This window comes from Vipera ursinii (genome assembly GCF_947247035.1).
Source record: "Vipera ursinii genome assembly, chromosome: 2".
Taxonomy (NCBI): domain Eukaryota; kingdom Metazoa; phylum Chordata; class Lepidosauria; order Squamata; family Viperidae; genus Vipera; species Vipera ursinii.
Window position 1 is genome coordinate 256,518,427 of NC_139513.1, and position 18,802 is coordinate 256,537,228.

The 18,802-nt window shown below is 37.9% G+C and overlaps 1 protein-coding gene across 10 annotated transcripts in view; it reads left to right on the plus strand.

Annotated features, from left to right (window-relative positions):
• Positions 1-6,225, plus strand: part of MEF2C (myocyte enhancer factor 2C) — a 190,772-nt gene extending 184,547 nt beyond the window's left edge. For 8 of the 10 annotated variants that reach the window (XM_083355897.1, XM_083355898.1, XM_083355904.1 and 5 more), the window contains one exon: positions 713-6,225. In XM_083355897.1, the coding sequence (XP_083212023.1) occupies positions 713-1,034 (322 nt within the window). In that variant the 3' untranslated portion in view covers positions 1,035-6,225. The remainder of the gene's footprint in view (positions 1-712) is intronic. The other 2 variants (XM_083355905.1, XM_083355906.1) reach the window with 1 other exon arrangement.
• The last annotated feature ends 12,577 nt before the right edge of the window (positions 6,226-18,802 follow it).

Here is an 18,802-nt window from a genome sequence, read left to right on the forward strand (position 1 = left end):
TGTTTGAATATATAACTGAAAATCATGGTTTGGTTTGGTGACTTTTTCTAATGTAGCAGGGCTTTAGAATTAACCAGAATTTTATGTATCCAATCTTGCAACAACTTTTTTCTTATATTAAAAATGAATATTAGTTTCTACATAGCTTTAGGGTGATACAGACTTGGATGGGGAATTTCCTGAACCTTTGCTCAAACCTCTTTCCAATATGAGTTGACATACACCTCAAGACCCTCACAGAACCTAGAAAAATGAACCCATGATGTCTTGAAAGCCATGTGAAAAACCAAAAGATGCGGAATAGAACAGGCCTAATTGTTCTTGTAGTTGAGTTGTAAGCAATCTCCACTAGTCTGCCATACAACCTACCATCTTTTTAAATTACTTTTCTGTATATGCACACGTGCAGTCATACCTTAAGAAATCAATCATGGTTTAAAAACAGCAGGGTGTGGGCTGACACTATTTTCATCTGAGATAAAAATCATTCTGGCTGCAGCTCTGGGCAATCCATAGAACAAACTGCAAGGACCATCTTAGGAGAATCATCCTTTCAGACGTGTCCCACCGCTGCAGAGACAGTCCTACACACACACTCCTTGGCTTTGTGTAGGAATGAGTTTTCAGTCTCTTAGCTGATATTTTGTATAAGTGTGCATTTCAGGGGGCTCTGCCTCCTCCGTCTGTAACTGGGTTTCCTTTCCTCCTACAGAGCTTGCACTAGCACTCATTTATCTCAGAATACAAATCTCTCCCTGCCTTCTACTCAAAGCCTCAACATCAAGTCCGAACCTGTTTCTCCTCCTAGAGACCGTACCACCACGCCATCGAGATATCCACAGCACACGCGCCACGAGGCGGGAAGATCTCCTGTTGACAGCTTGAGCAGCTGTAGTAGTTCCTATGATGGAAGTGACAGGGAAGATCACCGAAATGAATTCCACTCTCCCATTGGACTCACCAGACCTTCGCCGGACGAAAGGGAAAGTCCCTCCGTGAAGCGCATGCGGCTCTCTGAAGGATGGGCAACATGATAACTTTACTAGCTAATAGAGGTGTTTTTTTCTTGCAGTGCGTGTGTGTGCTATACCTTAAGGGGAAAGAGGGAGGGGGGTCAATATGCATTATATGTGCTGTGTGTGGGGGGGGGGAAAGTCAGGTACTCTGTTTTGTAAAAGTACTTTTAAATTGCCTCAGTGATACCATATTAAAAGATAAACAGCAATGCTGAAGAGATGCTTCGCACTTGAGTTGTACAACAGATCACTTGTACAAAATAGGTTTTAAGGTTAACTTCTTTTTACTGTTGTGCTCCCTTGCAAAATGTATGTTACAATAGATAGTGTCATGTTGCAGGTTCAACGTTATTTACATGTAAATAGCCAAAAACGGAAAAAAGAGGAGGCATTTGCCCAATCCTGGGCAGATCTTTACTGAGAGAGAAAGTGGCTGTTATGCAACAAATAGAAAATGTACAGATGTTTTGGGAGACCCAGGGTGATTAAAGAAAAAAAAGAAAAGGAAAAATTTAGGTCACTTAGTGTATCTGAAAATGCTCACAAATGTGTTGGCATATTGTATGAGTATGGCACTCAGTTAAACGGATCAAAATCATTTAAAAGAGGACCATACTTGTTTAAAAAGTGTTTTGGGGTTCTTTTTTTAGTGTGAGGGCTAATCTATTTAATTTTTTTAAATTCTGGGTCTGGATCACTTATTAAATAAAAATATTAAAAAATATGTAAATTACATTTTCCTTATTTTCATATTAAAAAGTAAGACAGAGTTTGCAAAGCATTGTGGCTTTTTGTAGATTACAGAAGCCAAAATGTGTTTTCCCCCTTCATAGCTTTGCCAATATTTTAAACAGCCCTGAAGGAAACAAAGGGGGACTTTTTGTATAGAAAGCACTACCCTAAGCCATGAAGAACTCCATGCTTTGCTAACCAAGGTAATTGTTTTCTCTTTGCAGAAATTTTGTTTTTGAAATGTGTATTTCTAATTATATAAAATATTAAGAATCTTTTAAAAAAATCTGTGAAATTAACATGCTTGTGTATAGCTTTCTAATATATATAATAATTATGGTAATAGCAGAAGTTTTTGTTATCTTAATAGTGGGGGAATTATATTTGTGCAGTTGCACATTTAAGTAACTATTTTTTTTCCTTTCAGTTTTTCTTCTAATCAGAATACATTTTACAGAATCAATCAGCTGTTGGAGGCTAATCTGCAAACGATTATGATTTTCCTTTCCTAAAGCAGCCCATATAATTCTAATACATCTGCAGTCAGTTTTGCATCTTGAGTAGTTTGATCATATATTTGAACATGTCCTTCTTACCTTATTTATGTTTTGCATATCTTGAGGCTTTCTGCCCCTTAGATCACAACGTGACTCAACTTTGTCTTGTTTCTATACATTCGATAAAACTAGCAACCTTTTGGCTGTAAGAGGTAACTCAGAAAGCTTGCACAAACAAAATGGAAATCTGGGGTAGCATCAAAGTGAACATCATTTAAAAATCCATAACAATTACCCCAAATTTGGTACCCTGACTGCATATATTATGCCCAACGTTTAGTAGGTTATCTCAGAACTACAGGCAGATTCAGGTTCAAATGTAGTCAAGGAAAAGTGGCCTCGGTGGCCTAGATAGCCGCTCCAACTCTGTAATTCTTTACTTCTTGTACTCTTTCATACAGAGAAATTGAGGACAGGAATAGCAGCAAAAGGTCATCATTCTTAACTTCAGTCTGGCTATAAATGTTGAGTTGTTTATGTCCAAGAATGAATTTATACGTGCATTACATTAGTTATAATACCATCATGTACAGGTATACTGCAAAATAAATTCAATAAGGTCAAAGGGATTTGTTTCCAGATGACTGAATGTAGGTTTACTCAGTATTTTGCTATGCAACACTTGGTGACTTATGGCTGAATGTATGGACCACTGAAAAGCGTTGTGCTTATTTTGACATCTGTATTTAGATGGTGTGATGGTTATAATGTGAAGCATGTGCATCATGTTGAGTAACTAGAGCTGAACTCCACAGTTCCATTCAAATAGTAGTTGCTGTATTTTCTTTGAGCAATCAGCCCTGCTATAAAAAATTGACCATTATAATTTTCTAAATCCATTCTGTTCTACTTTTCTCTTGTTGGATAAAGCTAATATTATCCATACTTCCTACCCATACTTTTAATTAAGAATAATATCAAAACAAAATTATTCCTGAACAGGGTATCTAATTTATCTTTGACATTAATACATATTATTTATAATTTAGCAGGCATAAAAATGCATGAAAGTTATGTCATTTGCTTTAAATACTTCCATACCGGGATTGATTCTTGAAAGGAAAAGTGGGTTACTTTTCCCCAAACTAAATAATGTGTGAAAGGTATATCTGGATTCCCAGTGCTGTAGGAGAGTCCCTTTGTATATGACTTAGTTTATTTTATTCTTTATAATTGTTTTATATTTCTTGGAGCTTTAACATCTGTCATGCAAATTACGTCTTGGTGGTCCACCCTGCTGAGCTGAGTGAGTGAGTGAGTAAACAAGTGATGTAGCTTATTTTCTTAGGACCAGAGGGCAGGGAAGAGATGTAGGATGGAAGAAATATGAGTAATTTCTAGCATGTTGGAGTCAAAACACAGCTCGTGATGCAGTTCTTTTAACTGCTCATTTTGATACAGTATCAATATAAAGCAGAGTGAAAAATTAGAACACTATTCACTCTTTACTATTTAATCCCAGTTGCTGATTAATCTGTAATACCTTTCCAGAGTCACAAACAAGCATTTGCAAATCAACTGACTTGGGCAAATTTTAATGGAGACATATATGTCTACACAAGAATACAAGCTGTGAAAACTCTGTTTGATTAAGGATACCAACCAAATATAGATGTAAGGCTTTGTTCACTTTTAACAAAATCAATAATAATGACACCTATATCACAGCTGTAGTGTCATAGCTTATGATTCCGTGCTGGCTCAGCAGTTGCTTTTTCTTATCTTAAGCATTTCTTGACTAGCCCAGAAAGTCTTGGAAGTATGTTGAAGCCATATCATTTGCATGTTCTAGATAACAGAAAAACTGCATTGATAATGCATTAATTCCACCAATGACTTTAAACACATATAAGTGCATTAAAGGAAGTGAGATTGGGGCCAATGTTTGATTTTCCTAACTTCAATCAGGCTTCCAAATGACTTTCTTCACTTTAACATTTACCATCACTTGAGAACATTCATCTTCAACAGGAATTAAATATGCAATATGGTATGTGGCCATTTTTTTTAAAAAAAGGAAAAAGAAAGAAATATTTGGCTTACCAATACAGTATGGTTGTAAGTCATTTGTCAATGTGGGTGGGTGATAGTGACAGCCATGCACATGCACACATAAAGTTACTGTTGAGAATTGAAGGGGTCTGTGCATGTGAACCAATGGAAATAAGCTCCTCCCACTCAGCCAGGCAATTGTGATCTTGAACAGAGCTAAATTGTGCAAGAATGGATATTACTATTTCTTCCTTTTTCCACTATTGAGCTAAACTAAAATATAGAGGCACAAAATCTAGGGTTAACTGAACATTGTAAATGGATTTAATTAATAAAGAAGCACAATGTTTAATGATGATGTTGCTTTCTAAAAGCTTTAGCGGTCAATCCTTAACTGTTCTTTTTATCTATACCTTAATAATTTATGGTAAAACTACAATGGTGGGACTTAATGGTGAGATTCTTTTGTATTTAAGCATTTTTGGGGCAGTGCCCCAAAAAGGATTGAGACTTTCTTCAACCTGGGCAGAACAAAGTTAAAGGCAACATGCAATAGCCAAAAAGACGTCTTCTCCCCTTAAACTGATCTTTATTTTGGAAATGGCTTATTAATGAAAGGAAAAGCCTCTTTTCTGATGACAGTATATGATATACACCACCCTTTCCAAATCTAGTGCCTTTTTAATATAGTGTCACAATAAAATTCCTCCCCTAAAAGGAAATAAGCATTGGCCATATCTTAGCTGGGCAAGCTTAGCTCAGCTTGTAATCCATATATGAAGAATACTAGGTTCGGGAAAGCTAATAGAGAAAAATTTGCACACATTTATATATTGTATGCATGGATCTCAGAAAAGGAGTTTTTAAAATCATTTCAGTGTTATTTTTCCTTTCTTTTTTTGGTAACTAAATGATTTCTATTTTTCCCAGGAGTGGAATTTAACATTTTTAATAATACAGTGGTATCTGCTGTTTCTCAGAAGGTTTTTTTTCCCCAAACAAAGCTAAAAAGCAAGAATAAAACAACTGCTATGCTGTTTTCAAGAATGTCAAGAACCCCTTTTTGTATTGTTTGACTTTGTCTTAGCTTTTATGCATCTTCCTCATAGATGCAACAGTGTGGTTTGGTTTGGCTTTCTCTTTCTTTCCTGCTGCCTCTAGAGGGCAAATGCTTTGCCTTTATGTCCCAAAAAGCCACTTGAAACCTCAATAAATGCTATTGCCTAAACCCAGCATATTCCTCTGCTCCCATTTTATACCAATTGCAGTGACATCTTCACGTATGTGGCCTCCATTTCTTGACACTATGAGTCCCTCAAACAGCTGGTAGAACATTGGTGTCAGGTGAGAAGACCTTATTCAGAAACTAGTAACAGGCTTTTGTGAATATATTCTAACCAAAGATGTGGAGCAATCCAAGTATAGAATTGCACACTTTGTATCAAATTCTCTATGGGTATAATCATGTTGTTTAGTTTTGCTTGTCACTGCTTGTACCTCAAACTGGCTCATTCTTCAATTTTAGTCAAAGATTCAGCTCAGTGGTAAATGAAACTCACTTAACCTAAAAAAAAATTGACTTGGATTGCTTCAGATGGTTTGCTTTTGCTTTATTTTATTTTAATCCTGGGAATTTGCTTTAATTAAATCAGTGATATTCTCCTGCTGATGGGCACATAAAAGCATTTTGCAAGAAATATTAAGCTTAGAGGCTCACAGCGGCATAAGCTGGACTTTGTCGCCACTAGATGACAAGATATAACAATTTTAAAAATCACACCTGTGTATCTCAAGAGATTTAATCAGCTGTCTGTAGTGAACAATAAATAAATTAATGGGCAAAAAAAATCAGAAGTTCTTCCTGCTGGACATAAGGTATAATTTGTATTTTGCAGCCAAATCAGTAAAATTACTGGCTTTCTTAGTGATGCAGTGTCTCTGGTGCATTTTTTGTTTAAAAAATTAAATAGTCTTTGCCTCAGTTAGACACCCTTGACATATCAAATCAAGAGATCTGTTCTATAGCCTGCACTTTAAAATATAGAGACATGTTGTAATTCTAAAATCAACTCTTCTCCTGTGTGTGTGTGTGTGTGTGTGTGTGTGTGTGTGCGCGCGCGCGCACGCATTGACAGGATCTTTATGGGCAGCAGTATCTATTCTGGTAATTTGCTATCTTAATAGTGATAACAACACAGAAATATTAAAATATATAGTTTGATTTGTTTCAAAAATATGCAAGCATTAATATCTTCTTAATAAGGTGGGTTAAGTTACTGATATGTAGTGGTGAAGCTACAGGAAAACTGATCTGCAGGTGGATAGAATACTTCATCAGAGATAATCTGCTGTTTACTTTCCCAAAAAAGTAGTAGTAACAACAAAATTTTTCATTTGGAATATGTAATATTAATGCCAATATTAATAGCCTGCCATGTATTACACTTTCAGAACATTACTATATAAATATTAAAATAACTCAACAGGGAAACTGCTCTTGCAATCAAGATCTATTAAAACTGTTTCTGAAATGACATCAAAAAGAGTAAACAGATGTTTAAATTATAAAAAAGCTGTAAATGCCTTGGGGAATTTTAAGATCTTTGGCAGCAAAGTAGGTGTAACATAAGTCTCTTTGAAACAGTCTATCAAAACTGACTTTTGAGCAACATCTGACGTAGGAAAGGTAATGTCGGCATCCAGTATACCTGAGGAAAAGCAATCCTTGGAATTCTCAGGTCTTAGCCATTTAATATTTTAAAGATCAAAATTAGAACTTTCAACAGAGTCTAGAAATGGATGGAAGCAGTTTTTGAGAGATTTCATTATGCAAGTAAACACTACAGAGTCTCTTACAATTGAGGAAGTTCAAACCCTCGATTTTTGCTGGATCAAGCAAGATGGCTAACAAGCCTCTTATTTTGCACCCTTTTATAAAGTCATAGGAAGTTATTGGCAATATGCAAATAATTCTGGGGCTACTGTGTAATTAACTCGCTAAAACAGACATGTCAAACACAAGGCCCGGGGGCCAGATTCGGCCCACAAAGTGGTTTCATGTGGCCCGCGAAGCCATCCTGGAAACAGTGAGGGAACGACCCCCACTGCCTTGGCCCTGGCCCAGAGACCCTCCTTCTGCCAGACCCTCAGATCTGTCCCACTCCTGCCCAGGCACCCTTGATACGAACGATGTACAGCTGGCCATGCCCACCCAGTAGGCCATACGCACTCTAGCCATGCCCACCCAGTAGGCCACACCCACCCTGGCCATACCCCCCCGAGGGCAACCGCAATGCTGATGTGGCCCTCAATGAAATTGAGTTTGACACCCCTGCGCTAAAACATGCATTTTCAAAACACACTCCATTTCATACTGTAGTGTCTTGAGAAACTGCCTGGAACCAAATAGCAAGGAACCACTTTTTCCGGAGATTTATTCTTTGCTAAGTGGGCCAGCCCAGCTCAGAAGCTAGTGAGACAATAGACCAGAAGTGAAATATTTCTGCATCTTGAAACTTTTACCAGATCCTTCTATGTACAACTCTTTCTGGGCTTCTTCCACATTCTCTTTCCCCTTATCTCTTCTCCCTCCCATATCTATTGTGAATTTTCCCCCACAAAACCAAAATCTGATGTTCAAGTATTTGTTGCTCTTTTTGCTCAGTTTTATTTCTTTAATTACTAAAATCATGAATTAGTCAATTACATCAAATATACATTTTTCAATTGTTTCATTCAAGCTATTATTTTATCTGGCTTGAATTGTTCACCCATCTTCAGTGGAACTGTTATAGTGATGGTAAAAGCTACTGCTTTCTATTGGCTGACATTTTTCAGCCAAATGTCATAGTTGTGGGTTTAGGAAAACTCGCTACAGCCAACTCGCCGTGGCCAATTCGTTGTGGCACAACTTACCACACAACAGTGCAACATTGTATTAATCATTTCATTCAGTTACTTTTATTATAGGTGACCATGTTTTCATCAAAATTATTGTAACTCTTGTATTTCTGGATTGACTTTATTATTATTGGCCACAATTCCATTGAAATTAATTTAACTTGTATTTGTTGAATTGTCCTGTGGTGAGTTGTCTCACAGCAAGTTGGAGCTATTAGTTATCCTGCCACAAGTTGGCTATGGTAAATTGGCCATGGCGAATTGTCCACCTAGTTGTTTCATGTTCCTGAGACATTCTTAGTGGGCAGAGCCATCACAATGTTCCCAAATATCTTATTGTGAGATTATAATTTAGAAAATATAAATCTCTAGGAGTACCCATTGATCTCAGCATTTGTTGTCACACCTATATAGGAAATACACTCTTTATCAAACAAAAAACCAGGCCTGGAGGGGAGAAGCTGGTAGAAAGTAATCTACTATCATTGATTAAGCATCAGAACCAAACAGTAAACAGAATCTCTGGATCCCCAATATACTGCCACACGGTAATTGAGCGAACAGCTGCAACAACGGTGGATACAATCATAAATAAGTAGCACATTTCTATGTCACATTAGTGTAACAGGATTAATGTGTGTTCTTGAACAGGTTTATAGAATCCTGTGTTGTTCTCTCTATTTTGAACATTTTAAACTCAGGGCAAGCAATGGATCATCTGCAGAGAGAGGGAGAGGGGTCAAAAAGCAAGTTGGCAGATGCAACTAGTTACATAATCAACAAATGCCCTTTTTTCTTGTATGTCAGGCAAGCATCAGGCTTTTATTTAAAAATCTGAAATGCTGATATTAAGCACTTTTATTAGAAAATACTAGGAGAGTGTTACTTCTGTTCAGATATGCCAAAACTTCCATAGAAACTGCTGGAATTCAGTTGGGTTAAATGAATATAAAATTGCAGCTTTGATATTGGGCAGAGAAAGGTAACCTTCCTTTTTTATTTAATGTGTTAATTTTTCATCATAATGAACCAATCGAACCACATGAAATACTCTTTTTTGTTGCTGTTGAAAACCAACAAATTTGAAAAGTGTTATTTTTTACAACTCTTCCCATAATTCAGATGCAGAAATCCATATAACCACTGTATGACAGCAAAGAGCTACAGAAAATTCTTGTAAATACTTTGCTATAGATTTTTTGCAGCTCACAGATGACAGCTTTATATTTATTGATCTGCCTTAGGCAGCCAAATGCTTTGGCTCTTAACAAGAAACCAGCACACTGTTCCCTGTCTTGATCAGAAGTTAGTCACGCAGACTCTATTTCTAATGCGCACAGAACCCCAAACCAGGCTGTTGTATTTTAATCTACCATTTTTTACAGATCTAGGCCTTCAAGTTAATTTATGATTTTGTGCATCATGTAAACTCAGAAATCTGTGTTTATGCTGTACGATGGTGAAAAATGCTACATAAAATCTATGGTCAGAACTGCAACCCCATCTGACGGCTTTCCCTACTACTAACCTTCATTGAGAGGGATATAAAAAACAATTTTTTATTTTCACGGCTCCCTTACAGAATAATCTGCTACGTATTGTTCTACAGCAGGCCACAGATGATACCAGAAAGGTCCTATCTATTATTTTCACCAAGGACAGTGTTCTGCTTGAAAGACTATCCTGGCTAAATCTGTTCTAAATATAAAGAATCGTAAGTAAGAAAGGATCCCTAAATTTGCTCATCAACAACTGGTAGATACATCTCCTGATTTCTGTTGGAATTACATTAGTCTTTTCAAGTGCTTTGTCACCCTGTTTCTCATTGACCTCAAAGCCCCACAGTTTCTGCATTAAGTGTGTTATAGGAATGAATCACTAAAAATATTCAATCAAGGAAACAAATGCATCAAAAAGCTGAGAAACTTCTATAAATTTGGAAATGGTCTGAAGCCTGAGAATTTTCATGTTCTGTAGTATTAAGCAGGATAAATGATTAGTTTTACAAAATATTTGACTCTGCTTAAAGAGATGTTTTCAGTTATACTGAGTTCATGGAATAAATTTAAAAGTTTATCAGTCTTGACTTAATGTGTACTATCAAAGGCATAAAAGGGTAGATTTAAAATTCCATTGTAGCAATGAGTAAGCTATCACTGCTGGAACTAACTTTTGTTCATTGTCCTGGACATGGGCTCTGCCCTTGACTTAGAAATCTAAAGAAGATAGGAGTTTATGAATACAGATTTTTCTGAAAATACACAGACAACTGGAAGTGCTACCAATGTAAATGTAAAAATCAGAATGAATCAGGCAGATGGGATCCTACCAGAATCTTACAATGAATGTACTAATTGCAAATTAGTATAATGAACAAATCATATGATCCACAGCTAAGGGGAGTAGGTGTGTCTAGCATAATGACGAGAATGTCTAGGGATAGCATAATAGCTGTCTTCTGGTACTTGAGGGGCTGTCAAAGAGAAGAAGAGGTCTACTATCCACAGCATCTGAGGTAAGACAAGAAGCAATGGGTGAAAGAAAGAAAGATCCAATTTGGAACCAAGGAGAAATTTCCTGACAGTGAGAACAATTAATCAATGGAACAGCTTGCTTCCTGGAGTTCTGGGTGCTCCATTGCTTGAGGTTTTCAAGGAAAGATTGGACAACTATTTGTCCAAGATGGTATAAGGTCTCCTGCCTTGAACAGGGGATTGGATTAGAAGACCTCCAAGGTCCCTTCCAGCCCTATGGTTCTATTCTATTCTAGAAGCATCCATGGGCTGGTGATAATGCAATTGTTTAGAGTTTTAATTGTGGACTGTGGCTACCATCTTGACCTTCCTCACTGAAATGGTTTCTACTCTCTCTATCCAACTACCTGAAAACTGTGAAGTGATGTCAGGAGTAGAAATAATACCTAAACAGAGCGAGAATTGATATCTCCACCTGTAAACAGTAGCAACATTTTTCAAGGCCATTTTTTGTACACAGCTAAATTGTCTCCCATATTTCAGGATAATTACATATGATTGTGCTTCCTAAGGAATTTCCTGATCTTCCTTTCACCCTCCCAGTTACAGCTGTAAGGGCTCTGTTCTCTCTGTCAGATGGGGAGACCCTATTTTAGAGCCCTCCAGGTTTCCCATGCACCTACCATCAGCCCCTATGTTTGCCTGTTCCCTCATCTCAAAGCTCTGCTTAGGCCAAGGATGACATTATATCACTTACTAGGTCTACATTGATTTAATACAGTTTAAAATGTGGGAACAATTGCCAGCCTGCCAAAGGTGATAATCACAGGACCCTGTAAAACAGACATGTCAAACTCGCGACGTCACATGACATCACACGATGTATCTGGACAGTTTTGCCATTGCCGGCAATGGGGTGAGCGCGGCTGCCACTTGATGCATCCGGCCTGCAGGCCAACAGTTTGACACCCCTGCTGTAAAATTAGAAGCTCACATTTCATTTTAAAATAAATAAGGCACATACACCCCACACAAAAGCTTTCCATTGGAGAAAAAGGCTAATGCGTGCCGCAGAATGCACAGTGTGATATAAAAAAAGATGCTTTTATTCTTGGTACATTATGTTCTTGAAAATCTATAGCAGCCTCTATAGCTCTGAGCATATGAATTGCTTATACAGCTGCTTTTGTGTATTCGGTTTTTCAGCCTTGCTGTTGATCTGTGAAGTTGTCCTATTCTTTACTACTTGAATGCTGCTGCTAGTTCTTTATAGTTGGAACACATGGCCCTACCCATACATCTTTGATTTGAATCCTACCATCAGAGTAGGTTGCATCTGACGTGACATTACTGAACTGCTGCTCAGCTGGGCTTCAAAGGCCATTCCTTATGTTGTTGCTACTGTGGTAGTGGTAGTGGTTGTTATTTCACAATAGCTGTTTATGTCTTGGGGTTCCAGTTTCCCCTGACTACCATAAGTTATCTAATTAGAAAATAAAAATCCAAAGGCAATTGAGGGAAACAATACAAATTAAAAATGCACAATGTACAATGTTGTACAATGCAAAGAAATGCCCTGACATTTTCAGACATTCAGTTAAAGAAGTTCTTATGGGAATATAGACCTATGCAAAGGAAACAACCAATAGTTAAAAGATATTTATAGCAGTGAAATCTTAACCTTTTGCCCTTTTAATGGGCTGATTATATTATCATAGCATACATATTACACAGCTAAAGAAAAAGATGGTTTTCATTTGCCCTTCATTATTGAGTTTTCAAGCTGTTAAATGTATACAGAATCCTTAAACAAAAACTGCCCAAAATATTGTGGCTGATGAAACAGAAAATTTACAGTATTAGAATTAAATAATGATAGTCAAAATAAACAATTACCAGTTTTTTTAAAAAAAACAAACCACATCATGATTCAAAGCCAACCTTAGTTTTCATCTGATAATTCCCCTGAAGTCTCAGGATTATCCAGATAAGACTACAAGAAGAGTCTGGTTGATTTAAGCCAGAGGCCCATGTACAACATTGACATGATGGTCCCACTGAATGCATTTGGGAAGTTCACAAACCCATATTGAAGAGTATTTCCACTATTGCTTCCTACAAATATATTATATGGCTTGTTGTCTATAATTCAAGAGCTCATAGTCATCCGTATTAGTAGTCCTGTATAGCCTGAATACCATAAACATGTCCAATCTTTCTTAGGAGCATCTGAGCTGCAGAAATCTATATAGCCGCTAGATGTAAAGTCACAAAACTTTTTTTGCTACCTTCTAGTGGCAATCAGGACTTTTGCAGACTAGTTCCTGGTCTTTTTTAAAAAAAACAAAAACCCTACTTTTAAATAAACCGTGGAATTTGACAGTCATTACTATAGGCACAAGGTGTGTTTTCCACTGTTTAACCAAAACCTAAAGTGAACACTGACAGAGGCATATGGGGAGAAAATGATGATGTGTGGGATGTCCTCACACAAATGTCATGACTCATGTAATTGCATCAGTGGCTTTTATATGTTGATGTGTCTCTATGCCTGTCGTGTTTGGGCATTAATGTGATTTATTCCAGATGCCACAGGATATTTGCTATATGTCATTTAGTTAACAACAGGAATGGTCACAGGCTGAGATATGTGAAATACAAATGCAATTTTCAAAATTATTCCAGATTCCAAAGCCAGTGCTTTCTTTTCCATGTAATTGCTAAAGTACATGAAATTAATAAAGCTTCCAGGTTTCAGCTGCAAAAGTCTGAACAAGTGTTAGATGGCTACAAGGAAAACCTATTGCCATCTGGTATCATTCAGATCTTTGCACTCTAAATATGATAGTACTTAAGAAGTGTAGATGGATTTGTCACATGGTTTTATAAGCTTTTGGAAGATGTCTAAAGGAAGATCTTTGATAGATAAAAGCTTGAACAATGTGTGTGTGTGTGTGTGTGTGTGTGTGTGCTTGTGTTGGATCACTATTCTAGGATCTTAGGAACTAAAGCAAATAGTCAGCCACTACTGACATAAATCAGAACTGCTAACCCAGCAAAATAGTGCAATGTAATTTTAATTGGTGAAGGGGAGGAGAAGGGAACATTACCTTATACAGCACACAAGAAACAAGAAAGAAGCAAGAGTTAACTCCATATGAACTTTCTGCTAGGAAAGGGGACAACGAGCTGAGCAAGCAAGCAGTAATAATGAAAAGATCTGTAACAAGAAACAATATTGGCTTTAACATCTCCAAAAGAAGCAGCAGCATCAATATAGTCAGTTCAGAAAAATGGCTAAGATAAATGTCAGGATGATCTACAGAGCATCATGTTGATGGAAACATCAATGAAAAAAGCATGAGAGACAAGCAGCTTTCACCCATTCAACCTAGTTATTTACTCCATTTATTATCAAGAATTAAGGCAAATATGTTTTGACTATACTTTCATACTTGGCAAAATAGGACTTCTCCCCAGTCAGGTAAATCAATACCTGGAGCTTTCATCTACAATAAAAAAAAAACAAATTGTACCCACAACAACTACAATTCAAAGTTTACATTATAGCCAACTTTTTAGCAGAAATACAACCTCCTCTTTCCAGTATTGTGGTCTCAGAAGAACTGCAGTTCCCATCATCTGTGACCAGGCTGGTTAAGAATTACAGCTGTGCACTGCTTTATACAACACTAGTAACTCTATTTTAAGAAACTTTGATCAATTACCATTTCAAAGCAGATTCACACATCAAAATGCGGACCTGCCTCAAAACAAGAAATTACATCTGGAAGACTCCAAAGCATTTGGGAGATTTTTTGGTTTTCTACTATCTTTGAGATTCTAACAAACCACACAATGTTGCAACATATTTCTAGCCAGTTTCAGGCAGGATGGATGATGTGACAGTCTGGCACTGACATGAGAATACAGATAATTAGAAGTCTCACTTTGTTGAATTCTCAGCTTATCAGATTTCTTTCAGGGTGGCAGGCCTAATATTATTTGGGTTCATTCACATTCTCTGCTTTCAATATCAATACTTTCAGTTTTGCTCAGTCTTGTGCTGTTGGACTACTACACCTATTCCATGTTGGTCCTGCCTACAGAATTGGGCACATAGCTCATCTCCCAGCACTCCAAATATGGGGTCTAAGGTCATCACACTTGAGTTAAAGCTTACTTTTGCATTCTATATGATTGGACCAAATTGAATCCTTTTCACATTACAGTGAATGAATGTGTCCTAAAGTTACATTGATATGCACTGGTATGAATAGTTGCTAGTTTTAAGAATAGACTGAGTGCAAGGCTATGAATGGCATATTTTTTTCTCCACAAACTGCTTATTTTTCTGGTTGCTTCTATCATCCTTGCTAATAAATTGACATAGAGTATAGCCAACCAGCCTCAACTTCATACACTGAATCCTGGTTCTGTCCCTCCATGAAGGGACCAACCTTGTCAAACAACTAAAATAGTCCTCCTTGCATCCCAGGAAAAAAAAACATCAGGATCAGAGGCAGCAAAACCCATATGATCAAATCAGGTTTTAGTCTTCCAAATTCAAGGCATATGAAGCCAAGCTTTGCCAAAAATGGCTCTTTCAGGATAGCATTGAGCAACATAAGGCCAATGTTGAAGACATCCTTTCCATGAGACGCCAAACTTGCCAAGCTGCTAGATCAGCCCTTATGGCATTCCAGAAAACTCAAAGCTCCAAAGGAGCAAAGGACACAGCTATGGCACTCCAGAACAGAATGTAAACGTGTAAGAATTTATTTGTTAAAGTAGATGTGTAAGTGTGGATTTTAGCGCACTGGTTCCGCCAACATCTCCAGAAGTGTTTGCTAGCCAGAAAGCTTGGATGGAGGCTTGACTTACTGTGGAGGCATCTTCAGAGGGAGAAATAAAGTCAAGATTTGGACATATAAATTTAATAAATACATATATAAAAAAGATGGCAGCCATGATCAGGTGACCAAAACCCTGACTACTTTTAACGTCTGCTGTGCATGTGACACACATTACAAATAGACGAGACTTCGATCACATGGCCATAGCTGGTATCTTGACTTTTTTGACCACTCCCAGGATGCCCTGACTTGTTGCATTTTTCTTTTCTCAATCTGACTCTCTCAGCTTTAAAAGCAAGGCTGGAGGAATATTTCAAAAATGATATTTATGTTAGAGCTTTGAAGCTACAGTATGTATCTGTAAATATTCTACCATGTCTGATCTTTTCATCCCATTCTGCCCCCAAATTAAGTAGCTTATGCTGTTTTCCCATTGCAAGCCTAGATGAATCTTATTTCAGTTCCAATCTTGAACTGCCTTGAATTAACACTGAATCTTGAATTACAATCTTGAAGCAAAGCACACTCTCTTAAAAACTCCAGTCTCCAACTTGAACTCACGTAGGCTGATTCACAATGATTTATCTGAAGTTTAATAGAAGGTGTAGTCCAACACCTCTGGAGGCATCAGATTAGAGAAATTACAGCAGCATATAAAATAACCCAATGAATTTGATCCATTGGCATTCAAATTATCTTTCAGTGAAATTAAACCTATCCTGATTACACTGTATTGTGTCTTGTTCTGTCAGCTAACAATGGGAACTTCCTCTAAAGAGAAACATGATTCTCTTACATAACAGAATCATATTAGTTTCTTTTGTCATGCTCGCACTCCCCACTTCTCTCTAAAGAAAAATGGGATTTTCAATTTTACAAGCATCTTTTCTTAGCAACCAATTTTTCAGGAAGTGGGGGCAAAGCTGGGCTTCAGATGCTATTCTTGGCAGTATTTCTTTTTTCTTCAGTAAACACAGCCGACAGCAAAATGTCACTTCTCCCTAACAAACAATCAAACCAGATGCAACTGAACTTCACAGACTGGTTGACAAGCTCGCCCCAGTGATTCATGCCACACATTTGGCATCCAAACAGCCAGACAAGCTGTCTCTATTGACATCTGCTCCCCTTCAACACATGACTTTTCCCCATGGACTCACTGCCTCATCTCTGGCTAATCCCATCCCTGAGATCACTCTTCTAGTGCCAGGAAGATACATTTTTCCCACATTTTTACCCACCAGTTTGCATTAAATGTAGTTAAAGAAGTTTGCTTTAGATTTTTTTTCCTAAGAAGATAATTTGGGAGGAATCCTCTGGGTAGATTACTATATTTCAGCCTTCTTTGCAAGGGTGCATATAATATCATTGTACAATCAAGTCTCCACAGTCTGCAGATTCTCTGACTTCCTATGCTTCAACTAAATCTCAAAGAAGACATACAGGTATTAGGGAGCTCTTCCCACTGAGATTTATCAGCAACAGCACTGGTGTCATTGTGTTACTATCACTCAGCAGGAATTCTTTCTTTGACAAATAGCTGAGAAATTCTTCTTCCCAATGGCTCTGATCCCAACAGTTCAAAAGGCCTTTTCTGCCCAATCCAACTCCTTGAAATCCCACTGTTATCTATGACTGGAACATCAAAAGCCCACCATAGTTTGTCCCATCTGCCTCTAAATGGACAATGTCCCTGCTTCTCTTGAAGAAATTGTGAAGCCCCATCTGCAGGATGCAGGAAGCACACAAAACCATGTCCCCTCCGGTCCACAAAAAAACTGTGTGTGTGTGTGTGTGTGTGTGTGTAAAGAAGGGGCTTCTTCTCTTGGAAGTGACACAATTGTTTCTGACCCAGCTCTCAAGGTAAATAACAGAGATATTTTACTGTAGTAATTAACTGTATTAAATAGGACCTGCATATAGATACCTTTTGTAACTAATAAACAATACATGCAGGGACTCAGAATTAGTCTTAATGTCTTCTAGGAGAACTTATGTAGACTGCAGCAGCATGTTTCCATTTTTAAAGAAACCCCATGGTGGTTCAGTGACATGAATTGAAACATGCTTTCACTTATACTTCCTTGAACAGTAACATTTCCCTACTTCCTACCCTGCAACCATATTGGGACTGGCAATTCCCAGAATTTCTTTTGCCATGTTAGTTGGGAATTCTTAGATCTGTAGTTCAGGAAGATTTTCGAAGATTGATGGAAAAGAATCCACCCACTTACTAGAATTCTCTTGTTAGCTTGATCTTTAGACTGATGTTTTATTAACTAGTTTTATTAACTAGGGCAGGGGTGTCAAACTCAATTTCATTGAGGGCTGCATCAGCATTGCGGTTGCCCTCAAGGGGCCGGGTGGGTGTGGCCTGGGTGGGCGTGGCTAGAGTGGGTGTGGCCTACTGGGTGGGCATGGCCAGGTCTACATCGTTCGCATCAAGGGTGCCTATGGGGGCCTGGGCAGGAGTGGGACAGATCTGAGGGTCTCTGGCAGGAGGAGGGTCTCTGGGCCAGGGCCAAGGCAGCAGGGGCTGTTCCCTCACTGTTTCCAGGATGGCTTCGCGGGCCGCATGAAACCACTTCGCGGGCCACATCTGGCCCCCGGGCCTTGTGTTTGACATGTCTGAACTAGGGCATCATTATCAGCACATTTCCATGGCAGATTCTCTGAAGAGTCAGATTAGATTTTCTCTAATCTCTTTTCTTTTGCCATCTATATCCCTGGGCGAAGAACCATTGCCCCATCAAGATGTTGGTGTATTTCAACTGTCAGCATTGCACATTGGCCATACTTGCTTGGGCTGTTGCAAATTACAGTTCAGCAACCTCTGAAGTACTATGTATTCTCAAACCCTCTCAAGCCAGAGGATTCAGAAGAAGTCATGTAGTCTTTTAGGAGCCATAGGGACTATATGAACAGTTCAATGTATTCCTGAATGTACTAAACTATGTGCAAATCAATTTTCATAGAAATATTAAGTTGGGAACACTCATTTAGGCTTTAAATTCAACTCTCCATTCACTTAGGGATCCAAATAAAAGTATTCTCAGTAGATGATTGTTAACTGTGAGCACAGTGAATGAAGGAATTCACCACTTAGCTGGACAACTAGCTCCACTGTGAAAGTGTTCTTACCATTGGAAGTTCTTCTAATTTTGTATTCATTTTGTTGTCATTGCCTTAAGGTGGAAAATATATAGCATGTGATTTTTTTCCATTGGACAGTACATGAAAAAAGCTAGTACTGTCAAAACATTTTTCTATCAGCC